At 38.9% G+C, this 23,677-nt stretch overlaps 1 protein-coding gene across 2 annotated transcripts in view; it reads left to right on the top strand.

Annotated features, from left to right (window-relative positions):
- The window catches only part of xylb (xylulokinase homolog (H. influenzae)), a 75,071-nt gene extending 51,601 nt beyond the window's left edge, over window positions 1-23,470 (top strand). For both annotated transcript variants that reach the window (XM_036589609.1, XM_036589618.1), the window contains exons 18-19: window positions 5,855-5,949; window positions 21,846-23,470. In XM_036589609.1, coding sequence (XP_036445502.1) covers window positions 5,855-5,949; window positions 21,846-21,914 — 164 coding nt within the window. In that variant the 3' untranslated portion in view covers window positions 21,915-23,470. The remainder of the gene's footprint in view (window positions 1-5,854; window positions 5,950-21,845) is intronic.
- The last annotated feature ends 207 nt before the right edge of the window (window positions 23,471-23,677 follow it).

Genomic DNA, 23,677 nt, shown 5'->3' with positions numbered 1-23,677 from the left:
CTTCTTCTCTTCTTTCACAAAAGAAATTTGCTATGTACTCAGTCTTATGTACATTACCTGGCAAGATGTTTGTGAACACCAGACCTGCCACCCATATGTGCGTATTGAGCATCTCATTACAAAACCATGGGCATTAATATGGAGTCTGTCCCTCCTTTGCTGCTATAACAGCTTCCTCTCTTCTGGAAAGTCTTTCCACTAGATTTTGGAACATGGCTTGAGATCTGGGCTCTGTGCAGGCTAATCAAGGTCTTCCACACCAAACTCGGTGAATCATTTCTTTATAATTCTCACTTCTTGCATGGGGCATCATGCTAAAACAAGAAAGTGTCTTCTCCAAACTTGCCACAGTTAGAAGAACACAGTTCTCTAGAATGTCACTCTATGCTGTAGCATTAGGATTTCCCTTCGCTAATATCAAGGGGTCCAAATACGAACAGTAGTCCCAGACCATTACTCCTCCTCCACCAGATGTTATAGCTGGCAGCATGCATTTGGGCAGGGGGCTTTCTTCTGGCATCTGCAGAATTCAAATTTGTCGGTCAGATGGCTAGATGGTGAAGCAAAATTTATCGCTCCAGAGGTTTCCACTTCTCCAGAGTTTAATGGCAGTGCGCTTTATACTACTCCAGCTGACTTTGCATTGAGCATGCCAATTTTAGGCTTGTGTGTGGCTGGTCACCATGAAAACCCAGTCCATGAAGCTCCTGACAAACAGTTCTAGTGTTGCTTCTGGAGGAAGTTTAGGACTTGGTAGTGTTCTTTATAACCTAAGTAAGATGCTTTTACACCCGTTCTGTAAGCTTGAGTTGCCCATCACTTTGCGAATGAGAGCGCCACTTTCAAAGTCACTGAGCTGTTCAATAGGACCCATTCTACTTTGTGTTTGGCTGTACCTAAAACCACTAATTAGAAGGGATGTCCACATACTTTTGTCCATGAGGCACTCAGCAAGTTACATACATCAAAGTTATGTTTTTGTTATCTATCTTGGTGCTGTGTGACATGACATTTTCCCCACCATTAAAATGATATTACATACAGAGTTCACAAACTTTATCATTAGATAAACCCTTAGATGAGTCAAATTAATCATCTCCTTGCTTTCTAATTGCCCTAGTTCCCCATCTGGTGTTATCATAAGCCAGTCATATAGAAAGGAAAGATGAGGCTGACATCTTAAGATTGTTAATTAAAGGCTAAAGCAGACTCTGTTTGAACTGGCCATCAGCAAATGGTCTGCATATGGTCTCATGAGCACAAGAACAATAGAGAATGACCGGTATTCTGGTCGATGCCAGTCCATTTTTATTACATCCGGGGCTCAGTTTTAATCATAAGTGGTTATTTATTATATTCAGCGGTGGCCATCAGTAGTGTAAAATAGAGATGGGTGGGACAGGTTCGGCTTAGATAATACACCACTGCCTCAATTTCTCTTTGACCTGATTGCATTAGTATCAGTATTGCTGTCCTGCTGGCTTTAATGGTCAGGAAGAGATGTGAGACACTGAGAGCAGTGCAGGTGATCCACTTTGAGTGGCCCCCTATTGTTTCTGCTTTTGCAAGAGTAACTAAATCTCATGGGGGCTCTAATCAGACTCGGACTAATAAGCATGTCAGCAAATGTAAGCTAAGGTGGTCTTAATTTAATAAGGGGGTCAGAGCCCAGTTTCTCCTTATATGTGTGAGACAGTGACCTGAGTGGTGTGTGTGTGTGTGTGTGTTATTTTCCTTTATAAGTGAACAGGCTGATTTTTGTCACCGTTCATTTAAGACTGAAATATCTGTCTATATATATGTTTTGGTCTTTTTAATGGGTTGATGTCACAGTGTTAAGGATTGTTTAACAGGTGACCAATGGCTGATTCTAAATGCATTTTTGATGGTTTCCTAATGGGATCGAAAAGTGTTCAAAAGGAAACTAATGGTCAGCCAGGACCAAGCATAACGTTAAAGTACTCTTAAAGGCATAGTTTGCCATAAACACCAAAAATGTATCTGTGATGAGTAATAAAATGGTAAATATGTTAGGTATAATTCTTATGCACGGGAGAATACAAAAAATAGCATAGGATACTCTAAACCAGTATCAGTGAGCCGGAATTGCTAGTGGGTTAATCTTCTCGCTAAGCTAAAGTTAGCCTATGGATTTATAAGGATATTAAATTAAAAGTAGCTTATGCTAACAGGTTCATACAAAAAAAAACACAGATTTACCTGCTCAGATGAGTCTAAAGTCTTTATTCTCTTTATTCTTTTGCATCAGTGAGACTTTAGTGAGCTGGAATGAACCGGCATTGTTGTGTAAAGCTGTTTAGGCCTTCTTGCTAAACTAACAGTAGCTACCAGTGTTAATGAGGACTTGGAAGCAAAAGTAGCGTAAATTAGCAGTTCCACACACAGATACACGGATTTACCCACTCAGATTTGAGCCTTTATTCTCTAAACTTCTGTCAACAAAGTGTTAATGAGAGAGAATGAACCTGTGCTTCGGTGTGGTAAAGTTGTAGCATGCTAAGCTACTGCAGTAGCATTCTACTTGTTACAAGAACAGCCCTACAAGCCATATTTGACAGTTTGTTAGACAGATGTGGACTGTAAATTTGACACTGTCATACCAATATTTTTTTATTTTAGTCAACAGCTTACTGCACACAAACATTTCAAACAAGTTAGCTACATTAGCACAGGCATGTCAGATGCCGTAATCCTATCATTTGCAGAGTATAGTATATTGGGCTGAGGTGGGATCAAGCTCATTCATGTCATACAAAACTAAGCTGCTATGTAATGCCCCACAAATTGCTCTTTTCAGATGTCCTATGATCACTTTTAATACAAATATCAGTCTATATAATCATACTTTATTGTAACATATATTATGTGACTTATAAGTGATCCAAGATGAGTTAAACATTTAAAACCATTCTTTTGTGTTCAAGGGATCTTTAATCATTCCCCCCTTCACACACATTTTTCACTTCGATATGTCTGCTACAGACTCTCTGCAGTAACAACATTCCTTATCACTTCAGAGTGAATGGTCAGCTAAACTGCTGTTGGCAGAATAGGCAATCATATATGTTCATGGTTGTGACAACAACATGATTAAGTTCAATATGGGCAGTTTTTGCCTCTTGTTTCAATGGAACTGTGTGATGTAGGTGGTGAAACAGTATATCATAACACTTTAACAGTGTTTATTTTAAAGCAGCAAAGAAAATTTGGTTTACCATTATTGGGCCAAAATAATACAAAGATAAATTACCTTTCTTCAACGCATTGTAACCCATACATCTTTATGACTGAACTTGGATCTATTACATCCAAGAACAGCGTTATAGGACCCGTCTTGAGAATGTGATCAACCCTCTTCCATGACTTGCAGCTACATTTCAGAGGTGGCAGCATTTCACAGCTCTGAAGAAAGGCCTAACAAACATTCACCTTTCATTAAAAGCAGAGGGTGATAACAGGTTCATAGAGTTAGTGGATGTTACAGAGGCAGCCGCCAGCATCTCTGGAAGGTCACAGTGCCATAATGCATTGTAGAAGCAGCAGTGACACCTGAACAGGGCAGCATTTTTTCCCTCTGGAGTCTTCTTTGTTAATGTGTTGGCTTTTACCTTTGGTGGCTGAAAGTGCTAAATGTAGGAACATATAAATAATTGGTCTTTTTGTTTCCAAAGTCCTCTGCTGCTGTTGCTATCTCCAGCTAAATCTTTTGAGCTTGAATGTTTGAGTCGGTTAGATCATCCTTGACTGTCTGGCCTATTTGTCTGTGGTGTTCCGCTGTATACACAAACACTTTTATGACATTTTTAAAGGCTAGAAATCTTCACAGGTTAGGTTTAGACATGAAATGAGAGTTGCTGACCAACATGTCACAGGAGCTAATGCTGTTCATTGTTTCTAAGCTTTAATTCATACCTGAAATCTGGAACTTGGCTGTATTTAGACTGGACTAGACAGACTTGGGTAGTGACGAAATATGTGGAAGAGAGTTCCACTTGATGAGGTTACAAAAACGGTAACGGATTTCTGTTCCGTTGCAAAAAAGGACAGTAATTAGATTAGATTACATTTCTAAAAATAGGGTGATTAAAACACTTCTAATGCTGAATGTACATTTTGGCGGTAGATGATAACAAACCAGATATTTATTGTTTTCATTGGGATAGCAATAGAAAAATGTGCTGCTGCTGCCAGCAACAACAGTCTGCTAACCACAGTGGTAAGCTGAACATTCTATTCCAAACGTCTCTTTGAGCTAGTTTACACCTTGCATTAACATGTGTTTTGTGTCCAGATCATATCTAGATAAACTTTGGCCAGATTCCCCTTACATTTTTCACGAAAATGCATTGTCAGTGTAAAGTGATCCGATTCGATTTTACTTTTCTAGGGTAAAAAGCATATCACATCATTTCCGTTTCACCGACTGTGGTTTGAGTGATCCGATCGTAATCTGCTCACATTGCATCCTGGGGGTGTTTACACCTGGCCGGTCAAGAGAAATCCAAACACGCATGTTGATACAAGGTGTAAACAGGCTCATTGTTGGGCTGGATCACCCAGTACTATACAACCAAAAAATAAAAGAGTACAGAGCGTCCTCCTGCCTTTTTTCCCCTTTACATGCGGAATCACCATTGCTAAAGCTTGATTCACTTTTGGTTGTGTACTACTACGAGGCATGAAATGAATTCTGCAACTCTAGAATGAGAATCCTGCAATCCTGACATTTTATGTTGTTTTCACCTCTTATTTAATTAAAAATGAAGATAATCCCCAAAGATTTTAAACTCCAAATTTTAGTTTTTATTAACATCAAGCATCTCTCAGTAGTCAGTGGTCTTTTGTTAAAGATTCTTTAGCATTTTCTGTGTTGGGCAGGGTTGCCAGGTCCAGCAAAAAATCTCTAGCCCACCAAAAGCTGAAACCTAATAATTTTCTTTTGCGACAGCATTTTCAAAGTAGCCTAATTTGGTGGGAAAACCACAAGCCGGGCAACCCTGACAGCGAGTGTCCGTGGTACCCAACACTCCCCAGTGTAATCAATGAAAAGTGATTCTACATAACCACCTCTTCTGTAGGTGCACATGCTGTGCCCTGATCATAGCTTGTTTGTTTGATGTGAAGAACTCCAGTTATGTGGAAATCTCATGTATGGACGGAAAGAAAATGAAAGCTTTTGTTCCAAAACACTTTATAGACCACTTTAAGGAATTTTTTTCATGATACACATTGTTGGGATTGGACTTTACGCATACAAGAAATACCAATGCTGTATTATGAGTAAAACCACTTTTTTTTATGTAATGCTGCAACTGAAAGGAAATAATCGTGCCTCTGCAATACTGTCTTTAAGTTGTTCCTGCACTGGACCGATCTCTTCCCTGACTCTCTGCACTCTGTTTCATTCAGCCGTTCAGTGTTAAAAAATTCTGGTATGTACAGAAAATATTGCCAGGTGCTTAATGTTTTAAAGTCGCGGTCCTTTTATATTTTGCGTCTCTGTCACCTGTTCTTATCTCACTGGTGATAACTTGGCTGGATGCTTGACTTGTAAGCACATCAAAACGTCCTTCCAACCATGACTGAAGCCAACCTTTTCTTTCACCATTCATCACTGTGTGCCTTCGATTCCCAAGTGTCCTCAGTGCCCTTACCTCAAATACACTATTTTCCTCATTTCATTTCTGCTGCAACCAGTGATCTGAGAGAGTGGATGTGTCCAAAGGTCAGCAGACACAGAAAGGAAGCTGGTTTGACATAAAGGAATAGGTTTTTTGAAAAACATGTGAAGACGTTCTGCTAATGCTCCACTGATTGATTCTTTTCTTTCTAGCACTTGTTGCGGGAATGGGGGTGTCCTTCTCAGAAGCAGTGAGAAAAGCCCCAGGAGCACAACTGGCAGTGACGCCAAGCCCAGAGGCCGAGGAGGTAAGACAAATTCATCTAGCAGCACTGCCTGAGCTGGTTCAGCTGCCAGGTTAGATCAATTGAAAATCCAATTCACTTATTGATCAGATGGAAGCATTTAATTGCAAAGCTTCTATTTGAAATGGCTTTAAACTGCCTGCTTTTTTCACTCATACGTTCACTTTTTCATGCAGAGCCAATTTTAACACAATATTAGATTTTTAATTTGGAAATCACAAATAAAGTGAAACAGTTGACCCCCCCACCACGGCCAGTATACAGTGTGCTCAGCACTGTCACCTCTATTGTCATTACACACAGAAATGATCTCCTCTTTCATCTAAAATGAGTTTTAAAAGCTTTTGGTGTTCTCGGAATATGGCTAACAGATGGGTGGGCAATAAAAGCATGTGTTCAGGCAGTAAATAACACAGTAGAATATTAGATATCTTTCCAGAGCTGTGTTTAATATGGACTATAAGCTAATAGGCACAGATGTGGCTGAGAGTGTCCTTGATGTAATGTTGTTTTGAAATCTCAAAGCTTCATCTGGATGCAAACACATGAATTTTAAAGCAGTTAAAGAGGATGTCATCCCAATTTATTTCACAAAACTTGTGCGGCTGAAAACAAAAAAAATTGGAATGCGATACAGTTATTGGTGTTCAGTTCTTTGTGTTTTACCATTCAAGGTCAAAAAAGTGCCAAAAACCCATATTTAGTGAAACAAAATACTGCCTCTTCACATACAAGGTAGGGGCGGTGATTTCTGGACCATACGGCCCACACAAGGTACGAAGACACAGATTACACATTGTGCAGATAAACAAGACAGTAATACTAGATGATATTATATTAAAGCTAAGATTTGGGGATTTGGAGATCTCTATGGTGGAAATGTCTAATTGCACATAACATTTGGAGGAACATTTTGTAACATCGGTTGTACTTTGGACCCTGAGTGAATGAATATGATGAATGCACGCACACTGAAAGAGTATTCAAAGACAAATTAAGTCAAAACTTGGTGAAGAGTGTGTCTTTCGAGGGTGTAAATGAATTATCTAGTATTGTCATCATGTCTTCATCAGTATAATGCTGATTTTGCTTTTGAGACCTAAACATCAAGCCTGTGTGTGGACATTAATACGTAAAAATGTATGATGTGGTCTGAAAGATTGTCATGAAATCCAGCCAGACTCTGACTTAAATTATTATTTCAGGCTTTACAGGGTGATTCACAGGAGTGCACACACACACCATATTAGGGTGTTATTTCGCAATTGCAGCTATTTTTTCTAAAAGAAATTAAATATGCATCATGTTGTTTATGCATCATTTAGCCTACAGCAAACACAGTGAAGAACAACTAGTTATTGTTTTGTTTTCTCATTATTTTATTTGTTATATGGTGCCAGAACAAATAGGCTAGAAAGTTTTTTGTACTGCAGTTAAAGAATTTAACCCATGATGCACATTATAGAAAATGATAGAAAATTAAGAAAAGTGTAAAAATAAACTAAATAAAATAAAGACTCTTCTTGAGCTGTTTTAAAACAACAAAAACACACTCCCTCCAAAACAGGGCCCTCCAACATACCCTCAGTGAGCTAAGTGTGCTAATTAGCTAGCTAAGCTTACTTTGTAATGTAAATTAAATTTTTGAGAAATCGAAAAAAAATGAGAAACATAATATACATAAACTTTGAGTAATTGTTTTAAGCTTTATGTTTCGAATAAAAATCATAGTGCACTGCCCTTGTTTTGTTGTTGCTAGCTGTTCAGCCCTTAACTTGCTAACTAACAAGCTAACAGAGTAAAGTAACAAAGTTACATAAGTTGTCATGTACGGTCGTATCCAAAAGTTTGAACACCCCTGATCAAATTACATGTTTTGTTGATTTTCTAAGTGAAAATAAGCGAGCATCCTCCACAAATATAAATCTGGCATTTGTGCTGCAAATTTAAGTGCACAATTTCTCACTGAGAAGTTTAACATATTGGAAAAAATAAAACATAACTTTTGCATAGGCGACATTTTTATGTTTTATTTTTTTCCCAATATATTTAAATCAGCAAATAAACAGTAATTGTGCAATAAATGTGCAGAAGTGTGTCCTCTGTAGAGGATTTGGTAACTTATTTTCACTTAAAAAATCAACAAAATATGGAATTAAACCAGTAGCACCAAACTTTTACAGAACGCTGTACAGCAGATGGAGAAGCTTTCTACATAAATTGGTTTGAATAGTGAATCGAATGTTATAGATCTGAAACATTTAAGCTCTGGTTTGAAAAGGAAATTGAGTCATCTTGCAGTGATTTTCTGGGCAAGTTCTGCTGCTGAAGTCTACTTATGAGTCAAGGGATCATCTAACAAACTTAATTTGAGCTAATACAGGAATGGAACGCGCTTTAAGAAGGTACTAAGAGAAATGGTGAGGGCAGGTTGACAAGGGTTTATTAGAGACCATGGACTTGCTCAAGATGAACTGCGCCTCATCTTGGCGGTTGGGGAGAGGAGCAGTTGGAGGAGGAGTCAAGAAGAGAGCTGTCAAGCTGGACAGTTTTACCAGCAGTGCCCCTCATTAGCCAGCAGCTCTCATGGTGTTCACATATCAGAAATAACATTTCTTTAAGGAATATACATTTGATTTTCACATGTGAAATGCATTACCATAAACACTGCACATTTTAATAAGCTACATGCTGTATTCAAAACAGTTCACATGGTTGTCGGCAGAGCTTCTAGCCAATGAAGATTAGGCTCTCGTCATCAAGCTCTCAGCTTGCACAGCCGGGAAGTTGAGCAACTGCGCTGACTGGCCCTTAAAATTATAGCCGTCTCGCTTCCACGATAATGGCGCATGTCATTATAACATGTTGGTAGCGCTGGTGCAATTCAGACAGAAAATTTTACCGACGCGCACCATACTGGACCAGTAGGAGATCAGTCTGTGCAGCACCTTGTTAAGTTGAACAAGCCTAATATTGAAACGGGGTTAACCTGTCCCAGAATCCTCAGCAGCCAGTTGAAGCCTGACTCCTCCCTCTGCACTCCCTCTGTCTCAGCCCCCTGGCCCACTTTATGAGTCACCCCTTGTTCATTAAGCGCTTCATGCCCTTTGGAGTGAGGGATTGTGAAAACAAATTACATGCCAACCTCTCTGACCATTCTTCAGAATGCAGAGGATACGGTGGTGCTTAATACAAGCTAAATGGCATTGGATTTAGACACAGGCTTTTGTACCTGAGCAGGATGCTTACAGAAAGGTGCAGGAAATGGCATCCCAAAGCATGGCCAGAGGGTGCTGAGCTGTTCTACACAGCGATGTTAATCATTTAATTTTATTTTGGTGTGGATGCAGGGTTCACAGGTGATAATCAGGGCTGTGCTGTGATAACGCCTGGTGGGTAATTGAAGAGATGCATAAGGGTTAGTGAGGGAAATGGACTCTGCCTGGCTGCGGTTCACCTCACATGTCCAAATCCCTTATCGAGCGATGCAGCACCATGATGTAAACCTCACACAGACGGTGGCTGACAGCAGCCAGTACAATGAAGCCTGGCTTCACTGAGTGAGTGAGTGAGTGTGTCTGTGTGTGAGTAAGTGTATGATAAGCCTTTTCTTCCACTTAGACACTCAGGCATATGGTACTAAACATATCCATCTGTTTAAAAATAAAAATGAATAAACACATTGCTCCTCTTTCTGAAGACATGGAAAGCACAGTAAATCATATTTATACAGCTTTATGAAAAGTTTGCTAACTTTAGTGACTAAAATTGCAGAGCTAGAATGCAAGAGCAAGGGTCTTCTGAACTGGAGTTTGTTATGATGGCCTTGGGGGTGAAAGCTTCCACTAATTGATGAATTATAGGTCTGTCATGATTACACAGTAAAACAAAATGGATAATAAATACCTTCTTGGTGAATCACCGATGATTTGTTTGCAATTTGTATGAAGATTTAAAAATCTCTTACTGCTCTGTCTTACAGTAATTCGCAGAGTCTGATGAACACACAAGAGCGATGTGTTTATTCATTTATATGCATTTTTGGCTACTTAGTGTTTTTGGGCGGTCCAGCCTACGAGAGTCGTCGTCTCTCTCTGAGTTACTGACTGACTGACTGATTTCACTGATTGAATGACTAAGCATTTAAGAGTTTACATGATGATAAAGCATATTTTAAATTCACCTACTGGTCCCTCATATAGTATGAAACAGCCTGATGGACACCCTCATTTCTATGCATTTTTTGTTTATTAGTTACTAAGTCTTCCTAGTTTATCTTTTTCCAATGAAGTATTCAGGAATCTTTGAAAAGCTATGCATGACTTCCCCAGAGTTCATGCATGGTCCATTTTTATTGTTTGTTTTTAAAACACTGATTACTCAATTAATTGTTTAAAGTAGTTAGTTGATTACTCAATATTAGTTATGTCCTAATACAAACATTTCAAAGTGACAGATGTAGTTAACTGTTAACCTGTTGGTTTGGATAATTCTGTAATTTGTTCTGGCACAAATGTAAACAGAGATGCCTGCAGAATCAAATTACAGAATTGAAAATAAGTACACATCCTCTACAGAGAACACATGTCTACACATTTTAATGCACAGTTACTGTTTATTTGCTGAATTTAACATGCTAGAAAAAAAAGTGGTCAGTGCAAAAGCTATGGAACATATAATATTTAAATTTTCCCCATATGTTAAACACAGCAAAGAAGGAAAAGGGAAACTGCAATATTTAATGTTCTCTGTAGAGTATGTGTTCATTTATTTTCACGTAGAAAATAAACTAAACATCATTTGACTGGGGATGCATACAGCAGTACAGTTAACAAAGCACAGGTGTGTGCTCATATGGGATGACTGACTGTGGGGCAGCTGAAGAATCATAAAGCAAGGTTTTATGATTCATTATGAATTCATTAGATTACACTGTGTGAACCATGAATTTCTGCCATTAATGATGCTGATAACAATAGTGATAATGATATTAGGACTAGTAATGAGGTCGTAGAAATGATTTAGAACTGGTTTTCCGTACCCTCTCCCTTACGGCTCTAACTGTTCTTACCCCAGTTTTGACTGTGAAATAATTCTTTTATGTGCTGTGATGAAAATTAATTTGCGTTTCTCACTCCGCCAAGCATCACATATCATTCCACTGCATTGAGGGCACACATAATCAACTGATAGGACTGTGGCAGGGAGAGACTCCAATTAAAGAATGCTCATGTTGCCTCTTCCATGCTTTAATTATGTGGGGTAGAAATGTGGCTCCAGTGCACTTCATATACAGTTCATTAGCTAAGGCTCATTTCAGAAGTGTAAAAGACAACCACAGATGGATGGTTGCGTTTCATGACTGGCATACCCATTAGGGGTGAAAAAAACAGTAAATTGATCTGAAGGTGGCAATGGAACTGCATCGATTTTGGAATGTTAGTATCTGTTATAATCAGTTTTAACAATATTCAGTGAAGAATCCGCTCATGACTTGGTGTATTGTTTTTTTAATGTCTGAATTCCACTACTGTGTAAGCGTGTCCTCCAGTCATGTTTGAGTATTCCATGTTTTTTTTATGTAATTCTGAAACTTTGCACAATAATAGAATGGGATCTTGGTGAAATTTGAGATTTTATAATGCTTTGAATAGTTTCCTAAGGCTGGATTTACATTGTGAAAGTTTCTCACAACTTTAGCTGCTTGAACTTTACATGAAACTAGGGCTGCTTTTGATTAAAGTTTATGACACTGAATTTCTGACCTCTGACTAAGAAATACCAAAGAAGAAACACCCTCAACTGGGAATTCCTACTTGGAAAGTCAGAAAAATGGTCCTGAGCCCCGAGTTTAGCATATGAAGTCATATCAACACAGCTGCTCACATTATGAACAGTAATAAAAGTACCATATATCTACTGACCATAAGGTTTTGAGAATGTATATCCATCATGAATATTAAAGTTTTTACTTATATCACTAACATTAGCTGGCTAACTTCTTGCTAACAATGCTCACTTTCATGGCAGTGTCCATGATTTTTCCCATGTTGTAAATGACGCTGTGGCTCCAACGACCCACCTTCTTGTCAAAAGCAGCAATAATTTGACTAACACTAATTTGAGTAACATAGTGTGACCACAGCTAATCAAAACATTGTTAATTCAATGTTATTTCAACAGATTGATTTCAGCTTACACATAATGCAAAAAATATATATAATCAATTGTCTTTTGGAATAGTGTTGCTTTTTTGTTAGTAACCAGTTAGCTTAGTTAGCTGTCCAACTAAAATTTACATGACAGCTGCTTGAATGGCTGCTTGTTCCAGCGTTCGTTCCGCTTTGTTAGCTTGCTGTATCATTAACTTTACCCTCTTTTGATGTAAAAATAATGCAGAGATACAAGTATAGGCTAATTAACATCACATATGATTATATACAGCCAGGATGATATGATGTATGAAGAATACTTACTGCTACTCTTGCTGTCTTTTGGAATAGTTGAATATGAAAGCCATTGGTTAATCTACACATTTCTGTCCAATGAGAAGCTGGTTTCATTTTGTGAATTTGCTTGAAAGGTTCCCCATATAAAGTCATCCTAAAGACTCATAATCGAACTGAATTACTCAAGTCAGAGATTTGCACTCCTAATACCTTGTTGCACACATGTTAACTGGAAGAAACTAAAGTGCTGCCAAAAATCAAGTGTTTCCTAAAAGGCAGCACCACCTCAAATCTCAACTGTAAATGACCTCTTTTTGTTTTTAAACCATTATAAACCATATATAGGTTTGCTGTTAGGATCATGAATTATTTTAGCCCTTCATGTGGAGCTCAGCAGTGAGCGTCCCCTTACCTGTGAGTGACTGCTCTGTGATCAGTCTTGCGATGGACTGACAGTTCCATTTGGTGGACACCAAAAATGAACAAACATTTCCATCATGTTTCCAGAACAGGATGGCAGAGGTGGACTTGAATGCAAACCTCATTATTATGCATGAATTTCCCCACTGACAGCTCAGTGGCAAACATCATAATCGCGTTTATTGTTTTATTGTTGATGCTTCGTCGCTGAAGGTTAGCCAGTTTGGATTGTGGCAAGGAGAGGGACCACTTGGCGTTCCTTCGTGTTTTTAGCACGGCAGAAACATCACAGTCCGCTGATCGATCTGGTGTGACAGCTTGCACTTACCACAGTTAGCTGTTGCTGTCAGCACAAAGGTAAATCAGCACAAAGGCATGTTCCTGGCGTCCCTTGGGAGTGGGCTGAGAAGTTGGCATGTGACTCATCTCTTCTGTATCGTCATCTCCAAAGGATGCACAGCTGCTATTAATTTCAATTAGAAACACCAGATTAAAACATCTGTGTTGATCAAAATGTTTCACAAAAGCTGGCATAGTTAGGCATGTACAAAAAAATCTTGGAGTCTTGGACATCAAAGCTGCACTGCTTTTCTGTAATATAAAGGCTAGAGATGCACCATAATTAATCACCTTGTTGTTGTGATACTGATACAGAAATATACACTAAATATTGTTTTTTGGGCGGCACGGTGGCGCAGTGGGTAGCGCTGTCGCCTCACAGCAAGAATGGCCTAGGTTCGATTCCCGGCCGGGCGACCGGGGTCATTTCTGTGTGGAGTTTGCATGTTCTCCCCGTGTCTGCGTGGGTTTCCTCCGGGTACTCCGGTTTCCTCCCACAGTCCAAAAACATGCAGTCAGGCCGATTGGACGTGCTAAATTGCCCATAGGTGTGAGTGTGAGTGTGTGTGTGTGTGTGAATGTCTATGTCTGTCTGTCTGCCCTGCGATGGACTGGTGACCTGTCCAGGGTGTATCCTGCCTTCCACCCAATGACAGCTGGGATAGGCTCCAGCACCCCACCGCGACCCAGAAGGATAAGCGGTTTAGATGATGGATGGATGGATATTGTTTTTTGTTTTATCCTACATTTTTCTTTTACTTCAGTTTTTCTACTTATGATCTTGTTGAGCATTAGCTATGAAAAACAGTCAAAATTAATTTTCACATAACCATTTTCCAACCTCTCTTTATCCTGTAGACTGTTTTTGTTACTATGCCTTTAAGATAGATATATATATATATATATATATATATATATATATATATATATATATATGAGCTCTGTTCTGATTGGCCAATTGTGCATCAATCAAAAAGCAGTCCAAGCTGAAACACTCTATACAAGCTATAACTTCAATACAAGTGGGGGAGGCTAAACTGCCATAGGCTGAATAGGTGAATTTATGTAAATGCGTTGGTTTTTGTGACATCACAAAAACTATGAATTCAAAGCAAGCTGTTTTTCCAGCTTAGTTTCTACATGTGGATTGGAGAGTAAATGCTACATTTTGAAACTTTAACAGTGTTTACATACTACATACTATGCCATACTCTTTTATTTAAAAAAAAAAAAAAAGGGAGGAAAATGAGATTTTTGATTATATGGGCCCTTTAAACAAGTTCACTCTATAATGCATATATGATGTGCAGTCAACATAAGACAGGTTAAAGTCAACCTGACATCGAAATGGACCTTTCACGATGTTAGTTCAAGTCCCTGGTCATATTAAGCACAATTCTTCATATCATTTAAAAGGCAACATTTTTCTTTTCTTGTAATCTTCCATCAAAATGTAATTACGTTTGCTCTCCTCTAAAACATAACAGTTATACATATATAATGTAGGTACTGCAAACAGACCTGGTGTAACTAGAGCCCAATGCAGCTGCACACTGGTTTGTTTTCTTTCTGAAACATTAAGTGCATTGCTGCTGAGAACACATTTTACCACCACGTGGTGTTGGTGTACATTATTTAACATGAAAATAAATAAATAACAATGAGATATTAAACCCATCCTGGAATACAGTATGCATGGGGTGGCACATACTGTAGGTGCAGAGGTACATAAATTAGAAATGTCGTTTTTTTTTGCTGTTCAGTGTATCACACGTGGTGAGTGAGTTTATTTTTTAATGGTGGAAAGGCATAGCCCTAATGGCTCACCCTTGCCTGAACCTGTTCCACGAGATGGAGACGGATAAAAATGGGCCACTTTGTTCTCGCGCCTTTGATTATTTCTCATAATATCGTTACAGAGTGTACTGAAACCTACAGGGAAATGACTGCCACTGCTATTAATTTGTCTCTCTCAGCCCTGTTTTCTCTGCTTCTGTAGAGAGTGTGTGCCACTCCAGGCACCCTTTTGATGAAGGGTCCTCTTTGATATTTAATGGCATTGTCGCTTTCAGTTTCTCTTCCACGTGAAGTCCTGTCCGCATGAAACCAGGGAGAGCCGCCGCTTTCAGCACTCGCATTACCGATTTCAGGCCGAGATGTGTGGGAAGCTTACAGTAACTACAGTAATTTAGAATTCTTGGACGGATTGCACTGCTTGGAAATATTGGCAGGTTGTAAGAGTCTGCTGGAGATTCTTTTGTTTCATCTCCGTAGTTTTTAAGCTGTGACATAAGGAAGTGTTGTTGTCTGTTGACATGTTCTGTGCTATATTCGCCAAACCCCAGCGGGACTGCAGTGGCAGCTCATGTGTCAGCTCCTATCCGAAGGAAATATGTTCAGGCGTCAGGATGCTGATGCCTCATTAAAGAGCAGGAAGGAATGAATTGGGCTAGATTACTATTTATTGTATTTTTCAGTCAAGCAATTGAAATAATCCACAGATGATAAATATGCAGAAAATAAACATGACAGCCACCTGCAGTTTACTGGTGTGCCTGAAAGGCATGTAAACAAAGCAGCTTGCAAACGTCACTGTCGTCACAATCGCTTTTGTGTGTGTGTGTGTGTGTGTGTGTGTGTGTGTGTGTGTGTGTGTGTGTGAGCCACTTGTGTACCTATATAGCACAAAGATATCATTGCTGTCATATTGAAATCACACAACATCGTTTTTCTTTGTTTTGTTTTGTTTTTTAAATGTCACCTGATCTTTATATTATGGAACATTTCATGATGAATAGACCCATAATTGGTCCATTCTTGATAAATTCTGATTAATAATAATATATAAACAATATATAAAATATATTAATGCAACAAGATAGTAATATCTTGTTCCATTAATATGCGTTAAAGTTAAAAATTTTCTTTCCTTTTGCTATAAAGAAGTCTGTTGCAAAAGTGACAATACATGATACTGTGCAAACATCAGAGACCACCCTTTTGTTTCTTTGTATTCCAGCTAAAAGGGCCATTTATTTTCTGTGTCAGAAAGAAAGCAGAAAACACAGATATATTTCTCTTATTACACAAAAGACTCCAACACTGGAGTTCAAAAAATAATTTAAAGATACCGAGAAAATGGGACAACCGTGCAAGACCTGGTAGACCACCAAAACTGCCAGCATCAGCACTTAAAGCTTTCATCTTTGATAGAGAGGAGAAATTCATGCTCCAATCTTGCTTCAGATTCGCATAAAACCCACAGATGTTTCTGTCCATCCTTCCACTGTGAGAAGACAACTCAACACTATGAGTCTGAAAGGATGTGTAGCTGTCAAGAATGGAAGATGTATTAAAGACAAAGACTAAATACTGAAAATACTGAAAAAAATGATATTTAGTTGTTGAGGCCTCTGTGTAATTATTTAATTAAATAAATAATCTTTATTCGTGAGTTTAATTCAGAATGCTGAGGTCAGTGCCCGAGGTTGGCTATTTTACACCTGAACCTCATGGGATTTTCCCCATTTGTGCTCTATTCTAACTGTTAATTGCCCCACTTGAATCAATTACCAGGCCCAATTAATGCTTGTCATCCTATGCCCAGAGGCCCCCCACTTTTCAGGCTTCAGGAGCATGCAGGTATAGGAATGCTGATAGTAAATGACATTTCTTGAAGTGGTGCCTACCTCTAGCTCTAGAAAACCTTTAGAGATCTTCTCTCCTCTTCCATGTAGACTTAAGCTCGAGAGATTAGCTCAGGGGCCCAGCGCTCTGATAGACTGTGGGAGTGAAACATCCTCTCTAGCTATACAAATGTAAATTGGACTACTAATCACTCTCTTACATACTTGCTCCTGGAAACACAGGACTCTTTTTTTATATGCGGCCTTATTATGGTTGACCCTGGTCGATGGGGAGGGAGGGAAGACGGTCTACTCCAATTTTTCGCATTTTAATTGGCATGTGTTTCTCCTTCACCTCTCCGTCTTACTCACATTTGCTCCATCTCTTTTCCAGTAGGGCGTCTGTCACACTTTCATATTGAGGATGCTGTTGGCATGTAACACGCAGCATATTTCTCTCGCTATGCCCCAGGGATGGGCTGCCAGAGCGTAAAATGGATGGATCATGTCAAGGGGCAGAAAGCAATTTACCAAGGGAGAGAGAGGCAGAGTGAGGGAAATATGCTCTCTTCCCAACTCAAAACACAGATCCACCTTGAACAGACAAAATGGCTGACCCTGACCTTAGCTTGTGGACGTGTTTTTCTTTTAAGTAATTCCAAAGGCTTTTTTAGTACATATGTACCCATGCATGCCAGACACAGAACAGGTCAAGAGGATCAACCCTGTGGACCAATGTATGAAACTGTTTCCTGTAAAAATGCTGACCTAGAATCTGTTTTATAACATTGACTTTGATATCCTAGTTATTAAAAAGAGATAACAGATGCCAGTTCATCACATTCTGTCAGATATATTGGTGATACACTGGAGCTTGTTACTAAGTATACCAAATACCCATAGGGCAGAGCACATATCAGCACTAACAGCACATCCAAATGTAGTGACAGCTTGGAAAGGTGACGTGTATCAATTATCAGTCAATCCGTGACATGAAATCACCATGACAGTGAAGTACATAAACAACTTTTTGCAATTTCAACTCCACATAATAACACTGAGTCCACATTAGGTAAACAAAAGACATTGAATCAGCATACATCTAATCAATTTGTACCCAGAAGATTGATAGTAAAGGTTATAAGATACCTTTTGAAAATAATGGAACCCTATGTTTGATAAATCTCGGTATCGCCAGTCATTTCGGCTTTAGACCCTCCTCTTGCTCCACTGTAGTCCGAATACTGGCATCAAGTGCTTTCCTGGTTCTCTTTCTAGTCATTGCACCAAGAGTATATTCTTGCTTATTAGTTTAGCTTCCCATACATTATTCATCATCCATGTTTTGCACCCTGTTTTCTGAAGGAATATCACATGATAGCACAGCTTGCAGCAAACGTACACTTTGCCCAGAGGAGTAAATTTATGAGGCTGATTCCTCAAAGGAATAATGATGCGATTCCACTTTTCTGACTTTAAATTCTGCAGAGCATTAAATGATACCAAACTGCTCTAACTGCATATAATAGTGCAGGACGTTCCATTCAAGCATAGTCTATATAAGACAATGTGTTGATATCAGAGATGGATCAATATGAGGATTGTGGACCTCTGCCAATATCCAATATTTTTCATGTACAAATCTGCCAATGCTCATACATAAACACATATAAAATGTAGACATTGACCCTAAATTAGCAATGCAGAGAAATGTAACAATTTTGTAGAGAGCTACAAATGCAGTAAAATAAGTAAAATGAAGGTGTTTTAGCACAGCAGCCCAGCATCACCTTTGGCTGTCCTGGAGTATAATAAATATGTCATCAAATATCAGTTTAAAATAGCTGTCGAATCTTAATGGCATTTTCCTGCCGGCTCTTGCGGCCGTCATCAGGACTTGGGGAAAAGGTGCATGCCATAGCCTTGAACGAAGCCAGTTGACGTCTAATCTAAACATAGTTTTTTTTTTGGTCTATTTATGACAAATTGATAAACTGTAAATTCAGATGATGTAAGAATCTTCCTTTTTCCTTAAGGTTCCAAAGGTTTTTGATAAGTAACTGAATTAACTGACTGCTTCTTGTCTAAAGCTGATATTTGATTTATTTCACATTACTGCTGAAGACTTTATACACTGTTTCTTATTTGGTCTTGTCTGAAAGCTACGGTAAGAATGATTTGTAGTGATAAATAAGATCACAGAAGTCAAGGCATCAATCAGTGAGCGAGGACTAGTGCTGACACTTGTAATGGGCAGCGTGGGATGATTAAAAGCATCAAAAAATACTCTCTATTTATTTCAAGGCCAGTTCTATACATTGATGGTCAATGGTTTTTACTGTGCTTTTAAGGACTAACCTTAATCAAAACACTCTGAATGGTCTTGCTGTTAGGATAGCCAGCGGAGCCACATAGTTTGATATTTCATGTGTATAGAGCTTTTGATGAACAGTAATATCTGACTTCAGAATGTGACACAGTGTGAGAATGTTATGTACAATAGCTTTATGGCATCTACTACTAAGCTCCAATCATTAGCGACCTTGGGTAATCTCTAAAGGGCTCATTTAGCCTCTAAAGGGCTCATTTATTCGCATTTATTTCTTCTTTTTCATTGTGTTGCCTTCAGATCACTTTCCCTCGAGAAAATCATGTTTACAGTAACACAGTTGCTTTCTTTAAAGTATATGTGTGCGTTTACCCTGAATGACCAGTTTATTATATTATAAATATCCAGGTAACAATGGTACTGTGGCCAGAAACTGACCACTGATGAAGGGCTACAGCAGGGGTCGGCAACCTTAATGTAAAGAAGAGCCATTTTGTCCTTTCTACAAGAAGCAAATCACCTTGGGACCCACAACATTTTCTGTCCGTTTTACCATCTTGGCTGTAAATGTGTCTCAGTATGTGCTGATGCTTTATTTTACCACAAAGGAGGATTTTTTTTTTTTTTTTACCTAAAAGTCTAATTCTGCTGTGGAGCTGCAACAGGGCGGTAAAAGAGCCGCATGCTGAACCCTGGGCTAGCGGATGACTAACACAAAAAAAATGGAAAGAAGATGCTGCTAGTATCTCTAACTACACACCTAGAATACGTACCAACAATGTAAGTGTAACAATGTGTCTAATAAAGTGGCCAGAAAGTGTACACTATGTTTTATAGGAGACATAATAAACCCATTTCCATTTTCTTTGCTATTTCACATATGTGTAACTTGTCACTGTGTCTACCATGCGAAAAAATGTTAAATGTGAAGTGTCTACCATTTTGCCGTTTTTCCCTTTTACAGGAAACATGATTTGCTGTTCGATACTCCCATCACACCAATCAGAGGTCCAGCCAATAGATATACATACCTAGATGCTGCATTGGGTTCAGCCAGGCACGTCAACGGCGTCGCCATTTTGGGGTGGTCAATGTCGCTGCTGGACTGCATTAAGTACTGTTACAGAGCAGCAGTTTAAGAAAGATATTGTCCAAAATTATACTATTTCAAGAATATTGTACTCAGAATGTGGGATAGAATTGCATTTTAGTTTTATGAATATTAAGGTTAGAAGTGATTCACACATTGATGGATTTGCTGATGTGTGTGAGATTGTGTTTTTACCAGAGCTCCCGACAAACTTGGTTTTTAACGTCAAGTTCAGACTGAATACTTTTCTGCTGGTCTGGACGGCAAATTAGCACGATCAGTTATTAAAGAAATAAAAGCTGCCGAGAGCAGTCCGTGCAACCTAGACTAATCTATGTCCGAGGATTATAACAAAACAAATTTGGTGAAAATCAGTTGAGTAATAAGGAAATTGTGACCAGTTTAATCCTGAGAACATATCATCTCTCAATACAAGTGAATTTGTTCACAAGCGCATCTTGACCGCTCCAACATGGCGGACGCGCAGACGTAACGCCTCAGATAGAGAACAACACACATCGCAGCATCTAGCTATGTATATCTGTGGTCCCGCCCCACCGAATTGCCATGCCCACTCACCCAGCCTTCACACTGTCACCGTTGCAGCTGCCATTTTCACAAAATCTCCATTACCAGGCATGCAGAAAGTATAACTGTCTTAGCAGTGGTAAAATGAGTAAACAGAAGCTTTGTACAAAGTGAATTACAAGGTGTCTGCATCTCTCTGTAACATCACGCTTGAGTTGTAGTGACTGTGTCTGGCTCTCAGCATAAACAAGCTTAAAAAGTTGAACGTGCTGCAGCCATCGTGGAGCTCTTCACTGTGACACGTTGACTACACACAACACCTAGAATATCACAGAGGAATAAATGACAGGAGAAAACATAAAAAAACTGAATTAAGGTGCTTTGATTTATGTTTCTTGCAGTTGTCTTTCAACAAGGACAAGGAACTATATTTGATTTAAAAAGAGCCAAATATGTCTCCTTTAAAGCCTTAGCATCACTGCTGCATACCAGCGCAGCGCATACTGCCGTGCCACTGTTGGTGCCACAACCCAAAGAGTATTTGGTCAACAGTGGTCCTACGGTGGTCTCTTTTTATTAATGGATGGAGTAGACAGGGGGCTGATGAATTGGGTAGCAACAGATTAGTACAGTCAGCAATTGTAAATCTGCACATGATCTGCAAAGTGCCCATGTACAGTTGTATGCAAAAGTTTGGGCACCCCTGCTTGATTTTTTTTTTTTTTTAAGTGAAAATAAGTTACACATCCTCTACAGAGAACATACTTCTGCATATTTAATGCATCATTTCAGTTTGTTTTTTTTTTGTTGTTTTTTTATTTAACATGTTAGAAAAAAATTGTAAAACATGAAATATGGCCTGTGCAAAAGTTTTGGCACGTTTTATTATGTTTTGTTTTTTTTTCACAAATCGTGCGTACTTAAAATATTTAAGTTTGACTGGCTGTGTTCAAATGTTTACTTACAACTAAATGGTAGATGTTTCTGATAAAATGGCCAGTAAGTGTAGCTTTAAGGTAATAAGCTGTGTACTAGCTGTGCAAATTTAACAGCCTTGAAGTATTTGCTATCCACTCATGACATTTTCTGTTTGATTTTTTTACTTCATGTCTTTGTAGGTCTATGGACCTCTTCTGAAGAGATATGCAGAACTGGAGGAGAAAGTTCTCAAGGACATAAAACTGTGATTCAGATTGCACGGTGCCTTTAAGCTATTCCTCTCTACCATGAACAGATGAAGCCTCAACCATAATTCATTATTCTATATGAAGGAATTTCCTTTGTTCTTTCATTTACCTATATGAGAAGTCTATGTGGAGATCATCTCGGGTTGAGTCATTGCTTAGTGCTGGCTGTGGGCAGGAAGCAGCTCAGTGTGGTCATTACTCTGGCCTGATGGTTTCTAATGTATCACCATATCAGGTTTACCCACTAACATGATTCTAGTCTGAGGTGTGGAATTAAGAGAAGAAATTACTGTCAGGAAGTACATGACTGGAGCTCTGCTTCCCCTTCTAACACAGAGTGATTATTTTATGTGCGCACGTGAACTATGTGTGTGAGATGTTTTGACCTAAGGCTGTGTTCTATTAATACTCTATCCAAGTTTCACACATTCCCTGCTCACTGACACCAGTGGCCCTCTGCTGCCATTTTAAATCAATTGTTCATTAGTCTCCAGCCTTCCCCACTGCTTAGTGAACTCATGGGCTGTAAGACAAGATGACAGTGTTGCATGCATTTATGCTGGAAGAAATTGTGTTTAGGTGATGATCTGAATATAGCCGTGCAGAGTGCACAGCCCTGAAAGTGTTTAATTTGGACTTAAGTGAGTTAAAAACTGATTCGATTTGTGTATTTAGACATGAACATATTGTCACAGGACAAAACCTCAAATCTCCAAAAAGGGAATTTTGCAGGAGAAGGAAAAAATCTTAATGAAGTTAATGAAACCACATGTTAATTTTGGAGCATTTCTGTTTCTCTATTCCTCAAGAAACTTTAACACAATGCAAAGAGCAGCTGGTATTTTTAGTCATTATTGTAAAAATTTAGATAGAAGTTTTTGTCCTGACAGCGATGATATGATAATTTGCCTAATTTGCTGATAATTTGCTGAAGTAGTGGTGATCAAAATGTAGACTAGAGGTCTGCGCGGGACTTTTTTCAGTCTCACTCCCGCCCGCTCACGCAAGATTTCATCCTGCTCCCAAAGAAAATCGGAATCATTTGTCCCGCTCCCGCCCGCTACTGAAACATTTTGGCCCACGCAGTTCCATCGAGGCGAACTGACATCAAATGTCTGGCAAAGTCTATTCACAAATACATTCATTTCTCTCTGTAATAACATGGCAGTCATGGTCAGCCTTACTGTGAAGTAATTTCACCAAACACCATTTATTCCCAGCAAACACAAAGCAGGAATTAAAACACAGAACAGTTATTTTTCGTATTTTTCTGGGCTCGGCAGCTGTGGTCAGCTGTGGTCAGATTCACGTGATCAGTTGCTTCGCAGCTCTTTAAAAAAGATTCATAAATTTTAATTGTTTTATGTTATTGTGTTAAATTGTTTATACATGTGATTTAGTGATCATTCGACTTCATGTAGACTACTCATTCATTTGCGGGATTTCTCTTCATGCATCCCGCTCCTGCCTGCAGTGGGTTGGTTTCCTTCCCACTCCCGCACACAACACTGTGGACCAAGGCAAGAATAAATTTAAAAATTCAGTGTGTGTTTTCATCAGTGTTTTGTCATTTTTCTCCCGTATATTCATATTTCCTTATTTATCCATATTTGCTTAGTGCTTTTGTGCATGTGACGCTATCACTTCTCTACCCTAACAGGCATTCACAGACAGTCCATAATCAATCAGTAAGACACCAATGTAAATAAACTCATTTCTGAAACAAAAAGGCAACATACTGAATGAAGTTGGAAAGAAGGACA

The sequence above is a fragment of the Colossoma macropomum genome, unplaced genomic scaffold (genome assembly GCF_904425465.1).
Source record: "Colossoma macropomum unplaced genomic scaffold, Colossoma_macropomum, whole genome shotgun sequence".
NCBI classification, from domain to species: domain Eukaryota; kingdom Metazoa; phylum Chordata; class Actinopteri; order Characiformes; family Serrasalmidae; genus Colossoma; species Colossoma macropomum.
Note: the sequence above shows the minus strand (reverse complement) of the source record. Positions and strands in the feature narration are given on the sequence as shown.